Raw genomic sequence first — 12964 nt, 5'->3', positions numbered from 1 at the left:
ATATGATGCATTTCTAACTGCCTTCAAGGGTATGGTGATGCTGCTGGTCCAGGGACCACAGTTTGAGAACCACTGGCATAGTGCTATCACCTATTGTAGCAGATTCTTTAAAAAAGGGAAGCCAGGGGACTGAAAAGGATGAGAGACCCAGTGGTGTGTGGTAGAGGAAAAGGACAAGTTGATGAAAGGCGTGGCATGCTGACACACCTTTCGTGGGGACATAAGAAGCAGTACACATGTGCGGAGTTTTGTGAGTGAACATTCCCCGAATAAAAGTGTTCTATTAACAAATTCCTCATTCAAGTAAGACCTCAATCTTCCAGAAAGAAAAGGCAAATATTTTTCATGTGGACAAGAATCAAGTTGTACAGTCTTTTTACCAGAAGTACAAGACACAGGGAATTGGTGGGATTGTAAGTATTGAGACAAAAGACCTTTAAATCTATTGAATATAATGCTATATTTTCCCAAGTAGCAAACAAACATGAACATTTAATACAGCTGTAGTTTTTAAATTTTTATTTATTTATTTATTATTGGGTAGAGACAGAAAGAAATTGAGAGGGAAAGGGTAGATAGGGAGAGAGACAGAGAGATACTTACAGCATTTTTTTAAATAATTTTTTTAATTATCTTTATTTACTGGCTAGAAACAGGCATAAATTGAGAGGGAAGGAGGAGACAGAGAGACACCTGCCACCCTGCTTCACCACTCGCAAAGCTTTCCCCCTGCAGGTGGAGCCAGGGGCTCGAACCCTGGTCCTTTTGCACTGTAACATGTTGCTCAACCAGGTGCACCACCACCAGGCCCCACTTACAGCATTTTTAACACTCGTAAAGCTTTCCCCCTGTAGGTGGGGACCAAGGACTTGAACCTGGGTCCTTGCACACTGTAGTGTGTGCATTCAACCAGGTACACCATCACCTGGACCCTGAACATTTAATACAAATATGAGTCATTTACACTTAGAAATCTATACTGAAAAATTTGGGGTTAGCTTCTAGTCATCAAAAGACACCTTAAAGAAAACATAAGAGAAGTTAGCCATCTAGAAGACATTTGCAAAATATCTAATATGCAAAGAGTTAGAATGAAGACAGTAATAGCAGCCTGAGAGGTGGCACAGTGGATAAAGGATTGGACTCTCAATATGAGGACCTAGGTTTGATCCCCAGCATCAACTGTACCAGAATGGTACTCTAGGTTTCTCTCTTCCCCCTAATAAATAAAAAAGAAATCCTGTATAGTAATAAAATATGTGTGTATACTACAAAAAAATTAATAAAGCAACATGAACAAATATTTACCATAAGAAAATGTGTATTACCAGTAAGATGAAAAATACATGATCAAGAGTGATATGTTAACAAATTAAAGAAAATGCATTAACAACTGAGGAAAATAGTAAAAATGTGCATTGAAGACTTTTTTTTATTTTAACAAGATTTAAACCTACCAGGACCAAAAGCAGCCATATCATACTTAACCATAAAATGTGATGAGCAGTTCTGTGTGCACCAGGAAGAGGGAGAAACAAGGTACTATCACCAAACTTATTTTCAACTACACTGTATTTCCTATGCATTGAAACGAGAAGGGGGAAAGTAAATGATCGTGGTGATAAAGATGGTGGTAAAAGAAACATCAAAAAAATTACCCAACTTTTAGTGAGAGATTTACTCCATGAAAAATCCTTATACACTTATAAAGATAATTTTTAAAAAACATGAACTATTTTGGCCACGTGATTAGATTAAGTCAGTAAGTACTGATGTACCACAGCTGGTTTAAACATTGACCTGAGAGAAGACACCTAGTTGTTACTGATAAAAGAACCATCATGGCTGAGAAGGTGGCTGTGATGTCTAAGTACACTGCTTGCATGTATAAAGCCCTGCACTCAACCCTAAGCACCACATATGAAAAACGTGTGCTCTGCTCTCTCTCACTCATAAAATAAATCATTCTTCAAACCACTATAAACATATGCATAAAAAATTTTGTATAAATAAATTTTCATTTCTCTGGGATAAATGCCCAAGAACAACTGCTGGGTCATGAGATAGTTGAATTCCCTATTTTCTGGAAGAGATTGTGCTATTTGGTTTGTGTCAATACTTCTTTATATGGTTCAAGTCAAGCCCCCACCATGTAATGGAGGAAGAAGCTTCAGTGCTGTGGTGTCTTTCTCTCTTTGTCTCTTTTCTATCTTAAAAAAAAAAAAAGCCCAGAATGAAGCCATGATGACAACAAAAGTTTACTAGAAAACTATCTCCTTTATTAATCAGTTAATCTGAAATTCAAGTATTAGTTTTAAAAGCTCTGGCATAGGAAGCTTTTTATGTGGTGGTACTCCTAGTTAAGCTCACACATTACAGTGTGCAAGGACACAGGTTCAAGCCCTGGTCCCCACCTGCAAAGGAAAAGAGTCACGAATAATGAAGTAGTGCTGCAGGTGTCTCTCTGTCTCTCTCCCTCTCTTATCTCCTCTTCCCCTCTCAATTCCTGTCTCTGTCTAGTAATAAATAAAAAATATTAAATCAAAAGTTCTGGCATAAAAATGTGAATACCAGAAACAAAGGGGGGGGGAGGAGGAAAACAGAGTGAAACTTGGGACTGGGTGTGGTGTATTGCAGCAAAGAAAGGGGAGAAGATGGAAGTGGGTAGAGAGAGCACTGGGGATCAAATGAAAAAATAAGTGGAGAAGGACTTAAGTTCATGGTGGGAATAATGTGCAGATGCCTATCACAGGGAAATGTGAAGCTGGATCCAAGGTCAACTGTCCTGTAAACCATTAACTTCCTCAAAATGGTCTGGAAAAGAAATCATGGTTGTCAACTAGAGCACATGCATTCAGAGCAACCAAATTAAGTCAAATTGTGACTATTTCCAAAAGAGTGAATAAGAAGAAAAAAGTCTGAGTTCAAGAATCAACTATTTGTTTTAAAAGAAAGTTCTGCCATATAACATCACTCAGAACTCAAATTACATCCGTCTTTCAGTTTAGTTACTCTGTTTAGTCATGAAAGCAAACCAAGAAAGGAGAACTAGAAATAATCTCAAAACAATATGTATTAAAGTTTGTTATCCTGTATGACGTAAATTTTAGAGAGCATATTTTTTTCTTGAACTAGTGACATTCACTAATTCCTACATTATACATATAATACCTAATGAGAATAAACCACACCCATTCGATAATAGTAAGAGAATTTCTGTATGTGTGGAAAAAAATCAACTAGTATTTGACAAACCTTGGTATAATGAGCTTTGCTCTAAAATTAGTATTTTAAATTTTTGATTTACCTGTCGTATTTTTAGATTTGTTTCTCCATCTAGATTAGATGTTGCAATATAACATGTAACATGAGGTTCACTAAGGAAAATGAAACATAATAATGAATTAATACTTCTCCAACACATTAATTGCCCAGTAATAATATAATAGCATATGGTAATGACATGTAATGGCATGTGGCCTGCATCAAGAACTGTTCTTCAAAACTGGAAGGATAACTACAATTACATTGCCAAGAGATACAAGCAAATCTCAGGATTTTTGGAATGAACAGTCTTTCAGAACAACTCCGGGGAAAGCAGATGAGGCAAATGGTACAGCTGGAGCTCCTCTGTCTCTAACTTCAATAACTGGAAAAATCAGGCAACAAACTAACAAACATTTGCCTTGTCAGATTTTACTCCATGTCAAGGTGCTCATTTATTAAAATGTCATTTGGGGATATTGCTACAAAAACTGTCCATTATAGCTCAGTTAGTCTTAAATTTAAACCTATCTCTTTTTATATCACATCCACAGAGTTATCAGTTTTAAAGTAATACAAACTGTATTGATTTAGTTAGCCAAGACCATATAACCAAAGATTTAAAATAAAATAAAAAGGCTTCATATGGCACAGTATGGCCTTCAAAACCCTATCTTATATATGTAAAGAAAGAAAGCTAGCAAGCAAATTATCAGCATCAACATTTGTCAAGAAACCTTAAAACTACCAAAGGCTTAAAGCAGCCCAAGAAAGACTTCATTCAATAAAAATAGCTCAAACCAGGTTTTAAAAAGCTGGGAGTTTGGCAATATTTTCACATTCATCTCCTCCTTTCTAGCTTTGTGGTAGCTTTAAGGACTGGATAGCCCACATTCCCAGTACAGAGAGCAGAGCTGAAGTGCATTCAAAGAACCATTCCCAAAAGTCAGTTCTGGCCAAATGATTCTCTGGAATACCCCTCACTTGACAACTCATTTTATTTGATTTGGCTCAGAATTTACTCCATGACAATGGTCTCTTCTAGAATAGAGGGGCAGAAAAGGCATCTGTTGAAAACATTCATAGGAAGTTTTTGTTTTGTTTTGCCTTCAGGGTTATCTCTGGAGCTCAGTGCCTGCACTATGCATCCACTGCTCCTGGAGGCCAACTCCACCCCCACCCCATTGTTGTTGTCGCTGCTGCTACTGTTGTTGGATAGGACAGAGAAATCAAGAGAGATGGGGAACACAGAGAGGGAGAGAGGGAGACAGACACCTGCAGACCTGCTTCACTGCTTGCAAAGTGACCTCCCCTTGCAGGTGGGGAGCCAGGCTCAAACCGGGATCCTTCCACTGGTCTTTGCACTTGGAAATACTTGTGCTTAACCTGCTGCATTATCGCCCAGCCCCACAAGGAGTGTTTTAATACTACTGTGGCCTGCATAACATTTAACAGGTGGAGTAAATATTAGATTAACCAAGAAGCTTAAAATAAAAACTTGTAATGAACAGCATCAAAAATAAATCTTGAGGAGCCAGGTGGTGGGGCACCTGGCTAAGCACACATCACAATGCGCAAGGACCCAGGTTCAAGCTCTCGGTCTCCACCTGCAAGTGGAAAGCTTTGCGAGTGGTGAAGCAGTGCTGCAGGTGTCCCTCTGCCTTTCTCCCTCTCTATCTCTGCCTTCTCTCTCGATTTCTGGCTGCCTCTATCCAATAAATAAAGATAATAAAAAAATTAAATAGGGAGTTGGGCTGTAGCATAGCGGGTTAAGCGCAGGTGGCGCAAAGCACAAGGATGGGCATAAGGATCCTGGTTCAAACCCCAGTTCCCCACCTGCAGGGGAGTCGCTTCACAGGCGGTGAAGCAGGTCTGCAGGTGTCTATCTTTCTCTCCTCCTCTCTGTCTTCCCCTCCTCTCTCCATTTCTCTCTGTCCTATCCAACAATGACAACAACAATAATAACTACAACAATAAAACAACAAGGGCAACAAAAGGGAATAAATAAATAACATAAATATTTATAAAAAATAAATAAATAATAAAAAATAAAAATAAAATATCTTGGTAAAGAGGAAGAGCCTGACTGCCACAAGGGGCCATATTATATAATAAAGGGAACTGTTGTTCCTACATGTGAGAAAAACTGGACTTTAACACAAAAATGCTGTTAGATTTTTTTTTATTCTATATGATAAGTAGGTAAATGTATCATGAAGATATGACAACTATAAACACATGCACAAAACAGGCCAAACCACATAAAACTAAACTCACAGAAGTGATAGAATAGACAATTTAAGAGTAATAGCTGCAGACTTCAAAAGCTCATTTTCTATAATTATTAGAAAGACATGGTATTCAGCAAAGAAATAGAAGACTTAACACTGTATACAAACTAAGGAACATTTACAGAACACTGTGCAACAATATGTGTATCACAAGCCCACACGGGCGTTGTCTAGGAATAACCACAGGTAAAGCAATACACCAACCTTCTCTAAATATGGATAATGATCTCAAATAAAATATCTGATGACAAGGTAATTAAGTCAGGAGTTGGCAAGAGAAATGCATTTGGGAAATTTGCAAATATGTGGAAATTAAAGAGCACTAATAGTCAATGAATCCAAAAGAAAAAAATGGGAAAATTGGAAAATAATTTGATGTAAATGAAGCCACACATATCAAAGTTTAGGGTGGGGGAGGTAGCATAGTGTTTTTTCAAAGAGACCCTCATAGCTGAGGCTCCAAAAATTATAGGACACAGATAAAATAGTTAATAAAATAAAATATATACAGAGACAACAATGAGATACCACTTCACTCCTGTGAGAATGTCATACATCAGAAAAGGTAGCAGCAGCAAATGCTGGAGAGGCTGTAGGGACAAAGGAACCCTCCTGCACTGATGGTGGGAATGTCAATTGGTCCAACCTCTGTAGAGAGCAGTCTGGAGAACTCTTTTAAGGCTAGAAGTGGACCTACCCTATGACCCTGCAATTCCTCTCCTGGGGATATATACTAAGGAAACAAACATACTTGTCCAAAAAGATTTTATATACCTATAAAATATGTATATAGTTATGCCCTCCCTGGGCAGACAACCTCACCAATGTATCCTGGAATTCCACCTCTCCAGAGCCCTAACCCACTAGGGAAATACAGAGACAAGTTGGGGTTACTGATTGACCTGTCAATGCCCATGTCCAGCAGAGAAGCAATTACAGAAGCCAAACATACCACCTTCTGTACCCTATAAAGGTCTTTGGTCCATACTCCCAGACAGATAAAGAAAAGGGAAGCTTATGGGGACCAGGTGGTGGCACACCTGGTCGAGCACACATGCTGAAATGTGCAAGGACCCTGGTTCAAGGCCCTATCCCACCTACAGGGGGAAAGTTTCACAAGTGGTAAAGTAGCTCTGCAGATGTCTCTCCCACTGTATCTCCCCACACCCCTCTTGATTTCTCTGTCTCTATCCAATAATAATACTTTTTTAAAACATTTTTTTAAAAGGATAGGGAAGCTTCCAATGGGGGGGATAGAATATATCACTCTGGTGGTAGGAACTGTATGAATGATACCCCTCTTATCCCACAGTCTCATCAACCATTATTGAATCACTAATAATAAGTTGAAAGATAAGAAAACACAAGGCAGAAATTTGACTGGGTCTGGTGTATTGCACCAAAGTGAAAGACTGGGGTTGCGGGGAGTGTGCAGGTCTTGGAGCATGATGGAAGAACAGGACCTAGAGGGGGTTGAATTGTTATGTGGAAAACTGAGAAATGTCAAAGTCCCAGGTTCAATCCCCTGCACCACCAAAAACCAGAGCTGAACAGTACTCTGGTTAAAAAAGAGAGAGAGAGAGAGAAAAGAAAAGAAAAAAGAAAACTGAGAAATGTTACACATGTATAAACTACTGGATTTTACTGTTGACTGTAAACCATTAATCTCCCCAATAAAGAAAAAAAATGAGTGGTCCAGGAGGTGGCACAGTGGCTAAGGCACTAGACTCTCAAGCATAAGGTTCTAAGTTCGATCCCCAGCAGCACATGTACCAGAGTGATGTCTGGTTCTTTCTCTCTCCTATCTTTCTCATTAACAAATAAATAAAATCTTTTAAAAAATGATACTTTGTGAACATTCTTACACATTGTCTCCTTACTCTTTGTAAGGGTTTACTATTCAAGTTCTAGGGAGTTGGGCAGTAGTGCAGCGGGTTAAGCACAGGTGGCACAAAGTACAAGGACCGGCTTAAGGATCCCGGTTCAAGCCCCCAGCTCCCCACCTGCAGGGGAGTCACTTCACAGGTGGTGAAGCAGGTCTGCAGGTATCTATCTTTCTCTCCCCCTCTCTGTCTTCCCCTTCTCTCTCCATTTCTCTCTGTCCTATCCAACAACAACAACATTAATAATAACTACAACAATAAAACAACAAGGGCAACAAAACGGAATAAATAATAAACAAATAAATGTTAAAAAATTAAAAAATGTATTTCTCTCAAGCTCTCCCTTCCATCTCTCTCAAAACACATCCACACACTCCAGGGACATCATTGTATAGGTATATACCTAGGAGTTATCACTGTTATATAAAGGACATGCAACTGTTCAGTTACAAATGGCAAAATTTTACCCAACTTGGTATCCATTTATATTAATACCAGCAATGAATGATTTTTTTGTACCATGTGTTTGTCACTATATAATAGTCTTCTAAATTTTGTTAATTGAACGATCATTCTCATCTAACTGAAGATCATAAAAATTATCTAACATAATAGTTTAATCTTTAACTCTTATTTTTTATATTTATTTACTATTGAAAGATAGGAGGAGGGAGACAGAACCAGACATCACTCTGGTACATTTGCTGCCAGGAACTGAACTCGGGACCTCACACTTAAAGAGTTCAATACTTTAATCCACTGCACCACCTCCTGGACCACCATCCTTAACTCTTTATGAAGCTGATTTTTGTGTAGAGATGAATTTCATTTTCTTTTTTTTTTTTTTTTGCCATGTGTATAACCAGTTTCCAAGCACTATTTAACAACATCATCTGGCTATTACTGACCTACTGTGCCATTTCTATCACATAAAAATCTTTCACTATGGGAGTCAGGTGGTAGTGCAGTGGATTAAGTGCAGGTGGTGCAACAGAGACAGAATGTTCCACAAAGCTAAAATGTTTACCAACTACACTTCTACAGAAACAGTTCACAAGCATTAGTCTTCTCTTAGTAGAAACAGAGGCAGAGGTAAGAGTAACAGAGACCAAAAGCACTGAAGCTTCCTTGAATGCAATGGAAGCTGGGCTCAAAGCAAGGTCGCATACATGGCAAAATAGCACACGATACAAGGGAGCTATTTTTACTGGTTCAGTGATCTATAATATAGTTAAAAGGTGGTAAAAGAAGTGAGAAAAGGAAAGGCTTTTCAATGTTTTTAAAGTTTCTAATTCATAATAAAAGTGCCTTAACTGTGCATTCACATGACTAACCTGGAAGAAATAAGAACCATGTCTGCAGGCATGAGCTGCTCATCTGTGCTCTTCACAATGTCACCCACCTTTACCTTTAAAACCAGGAGAGAAAATGCAAAGACATGAATTTTTTAAAACACATACAGAAAAAAAAATGTGACAAATAATTTTTTTTTTGCCTCCAGGGTTATCGCTGGGGCTCGGTGCCTGAGAGAGGAGAAGAAAGACAAAGGGAGAGAGAAAGACAGACATCTGCAAACCTGCTTCACCACCTGTGAAGCAAACCCCCCTGTAGGTGGGGAGCAGGGGCTCGAACCGAGATCTTTTATACCAGTCTATGCGCTTTGCACCATGTGCACTTAACCCGCTGTGCTACCGCCTGGCCCCCCAATAAATAATTTTTTAAGAATAATACACTATGATATGAAAATTCTTAAGCCATCCTAATGAATTAGACTAAATTTATTTCCTGATTGATGCATTCCTCTAAATCAATTGCTCTTTTCTTTTTCATCTATAGGACCTACCAAATTAACTCCCTTTTCCTTTTATAAGCATTTGTTAAGTGCACCTTTTGGATGTATATGTAAGAGGCACAGAGAAGGCCTAGAAGTTCATTGATTTCAGGCTCTGAGTACTTAACTTGTTCTTCTAGCAGAAGGCACTGGAATCCACTCATGGTAATCTGTGAGACAGTGTAGTGGATGGGGCACTGGACTCCCAAGCATGAAATCCTGAGTTTGATTTCTGCCAGAGCGATGCCAAGTTGTATTCATATTCATCTCTTATCTATCTCTCTCTCTCCCCCCTCTTCTCATAAATAATAAAAAAAATTTACCAAAAAGAACCTAGTCATGCAATCCCCCTCAGGAATATGCCTACCACTACAGTCTCATTCCTGTCCTATCATTCATGAAATCCTTTCACCCAAGATTCTGACATTAGGAACAGTGTGCTTTCACTCAATTTCATTCTCTAGGTTCCAATGAGAGAATCAAAACGCTACCATTATTGACTTACCTGTTTTATCTCTCAGGGAAATATATGGTTAGAAATCAAAACAATCTTACTGTTAATTTTCAAAGAAATTTTATACATATCATTAACTATTAATAAGGACAAAACCAGTATCTCACTATGTCTAACTTATATAGCCAAGGGTAGATACACATAGCAACATTCCGCAAGTCTATAAACTTCCTCCTGCAACCTGAGAAAGTCTGTGAAGGCATCATTATGCAATTACAGAAGTAGCACAGGGACCAAGCGGTGGCACATCTGGTTAAGCACACAGTGTGCAAGGACCTGAGTTCAAGCTCCTGGTCCCCACTTGCAAGGGGAAAGCTTCGTGAGTGGTGAAGCAGGGCTGTAGGTATCTCTGTCTTTTCACCTCTATCTCCCTCTCCCCTCTCAAGTTCTCTCTGTCTCTATCCAATAACAAGTAAAACATTAAAAAAAAACACAGAAGTAACACAGAGGCATCAAGAAAGTATGCAGGGAACAAACCAGTTTTAAATTAAAAACTTATTTTCACTATCTCCTGCTAAAGAAAAACACTTCTTTAGTCCTTGGGACTGGAGATACAGCTTAAGGGTAGGCAATACATCTTGCCATGCACTAGGCCTACTGTCAAGTAGCACCAGAGAATGTTTCGATGCTGTGTTATCTCATCCTCTCTGTTTATATGAATTTTAAAAAGCAGCCCAGAAAGTAAAATCACACTCCAAACAAAAAAGAAAATGTTCTCTACTTCCTCATCTACAAAGTGGGATAATAATTATGGTAACTGTTGATTATGTTCTTTTTGTTCTAAGGTGGGTTTTTTGTCTTCTTCTTTTCACCAGGGTTACTGCTGGAGTTCAGTGCCTGCACACCACCACCATTTCTGGCTGCCATTTTTTATAATGGGTGAGAAACAGAGAGATGGAATGAAACAGAGAGGAGACGAGACACCTACAGCACTACTCCACTGCTTGTAAAAATGTCCCCAGCCCCCAGGTGTAGGTAGGGACCAGGGGCTGGAACTCAGGTCCTCATGCATGATAACGTGGGCTCTTCCAGATGACTAACCACCCAGCCCCTAGAAGATATGTTTCACAGATAAAAATGCATTAACCTTACAACAACAATTTAAAAAAACAAGGGCAACAAAAGGGAAAATAAATTTTAAAAAACTTTTAATGTATTAACTTTAAGTGTGGAAAGTGCCTGCTGCTTTAAGTTAAAATTTGAACTATATCCTTACCTCTTCCCACATAATACTTTGCCATGTCTCCTGTCTTAACACTGAAATGCAAACAGCTTTATATTAGTTATGTTATTACCAAAATAGAGAAATATATATATATAATGTTGTATAATATATCATAAATGGGAGTTGGGTGGTAGCTTAGTGGGTTAAGAGCACGTGGTTCAAAGCACAAGAACCGGCTTAAGGATCCTGGTTTGACTCCCTGCAGGGGAGTCGCTTCACAGGTCTGCAGGTGTCTATCTTTCTCTCCCCCTCTCTGTCTACTCCTCCTCTCTCCATTTCTCTCTGTCCTATCCAACAGCGACATCAATAATAACAACAAAAGTAACTACAACAACAACAAAAAAACAAGGGCAGCAAAAGGGAAAATAAATAAATAAATAAATAAATAAATAAACATTTTTTAAAAGGGCATTGTGTCTGCAATGTAGTCTTAAGTAACTCAGGAAAAAAGTATATACATATTCCACAGTCCTGGGTTCAATTCATAAATCAGAGCTGAGCAGTTCTCTGGTCTCTAATTAAAAAAAAAAAAAAGATCATAGACACACAGATGATATTGTATTCACATGCCCTACACCAAAATAGAGCAATAAGTAATCTAACATAACTGAAGATAAACAGACAAATGTAGGCAGGTATATAGAGAGACAAGGTATACACACACCTAGATAAAACAGAAAGATTTTTATTAGTGATTTATAAAATTATAAGATAATAGGGATATAATTCTACATCATTCCCACAAAGTCTGAGTCTGTATATCCCTCCAGCATGAACTGCCATAGTTCTCCCAAGGTCATAGATATGGGTTGGGTTAACCATATATATATATATATTTTTTTTTTATTCATTTCTACAATGCTGCCTTCACTTTCTTCCTAAGTCACAGGGACATCTATTACTACTTCCAAGTCTCTAAGTCTCTTTCCTTTTTTTCTCTTCCCTCTTAGGTAAGAGAAACAGAATTATTAAACCACTTCTATCCCTAAGGAGAAATCTGCTTCTACATACTAAAATAGTAATTAAAACCCTAATAAATATACTAATATGTTTCTCTAATTATAAAGATAGCACATATCAGTACTAAGAAAGAATGTTTAACAGATAGAGCTTTTTATAGAGTAATCATTAATATCCCAAATAATCCATCCTCCCCATTCATTTTTATTGTCATTAATATAATTATTGATTCCAATATATGGACACTGGGTTTCCTTCTGACTTATATTTATTTTCCTTTTTAAGAATTTTTTAATCATCTTTATTTATTGAATAGACAGCCAGAAATTGAGAGGGTAAGGGGAGAGAGAGAGAGACACCTGCAGCCCTGCTTCACCACTTGCAAAGTTTTCCCCCTGCAGTGGAGAGTGGGAACTCGAACCTGGGCCCTTGTATATTTTAACACGGGTACTCAACTAGGTGTGCCACAACCCAGCTTCTTTATTTTTCTTTTCTTTTTTGAATTTCTTTATTGGGGGATTAATGGTTTATAATCAACAGTAAAATAAAGCAGTTTGTACATGTGAAACATTTCTCAGTTTTCCACAGAAAAATTCAACCCCCTCTAGGTCCTCCTCTGCCATCATGTTCCTGAACCCTCCCTACCACCACCCCAGTCTTTCACTTTGGTGCAATACAATAAGATTTTTATTTTCTTTAAATGATAAAATGCTACAAAACATTACATGTTTCTACTTGGTTAATTTGAATATTTTCTTGTAGAAAAAGGAATATAAAAAAATCATTCTAACCTCTTACCTACTGTGCTCTTTGTGTTAATTAATCTGTCTGCAAGATGTCGATTCTGTTATAGACAAAAATTCATAACATCAAAAGTTCAAAATCAGTAATTCACATCACAATACAAGTAAAAACAGGAGGTTTAAAAATAGAGACAGCAGGGACAGGGCAGTAGGGCAGCGGGTTAAGCACACATGGCGCGAAGCAAGGTCTGGC

The 12964-nt window shown here is 38.1% G+C and overlaps 1 protein-coding gene across 3 annotated transcripts in view; it reads right to left on the bottom strand.

The window, feature by feature from the left end:
• The window catches only part of LOC103118406 (phospholipid-transporting ATPase IB-like), a 128368-nt gene that overhangs the window by 96959 nt on the left and 18445 nt on the right, over nt 1-12964 (bottom strand). For all 3 annotated transcript variants that reach the window (XM_060191718.1, XM_060191719.1, XM_060191720.1), the window contains exons 5-8: nt 12767-12812; nt 11000-11040; nt 8773-8846; nt 3308-3377 (exon numbers count right to left, since the gene is read on the bottom strand). In XM_060191718.1, the coding sequence (XP_060047701.1) occupies nt 3308-3377; nt 8773-8846; nt 11000-11040; nt 12767-12812 (231 nt within the window). The remainder of the gene's footprint in view (nt 1-3307; nt 3378-8772; nt 8847-10999; nt 11041-12766; nt 12813-12964) is intronic.

The sequence above is a fragment of the Erinaceus europaeus genome, chromosome 5 (genome assembly GCF_950295315.1).
Source record: "Erinaceus europaeus chromosome 5, mEriEur2.1, whole genome shotgun sequence".
NCBI classification, from domain to species: Eukaryota; Metazoa; Chordata; class Mammalia; order Eulipotyphla; family Erinaceidae; genus Erinaceus; species Erinaceus europaeus.
Note: the sequence above shows the minus strand (reverse complement) of the source record. Positions and strands in the feature narration are given on the sequence as shown.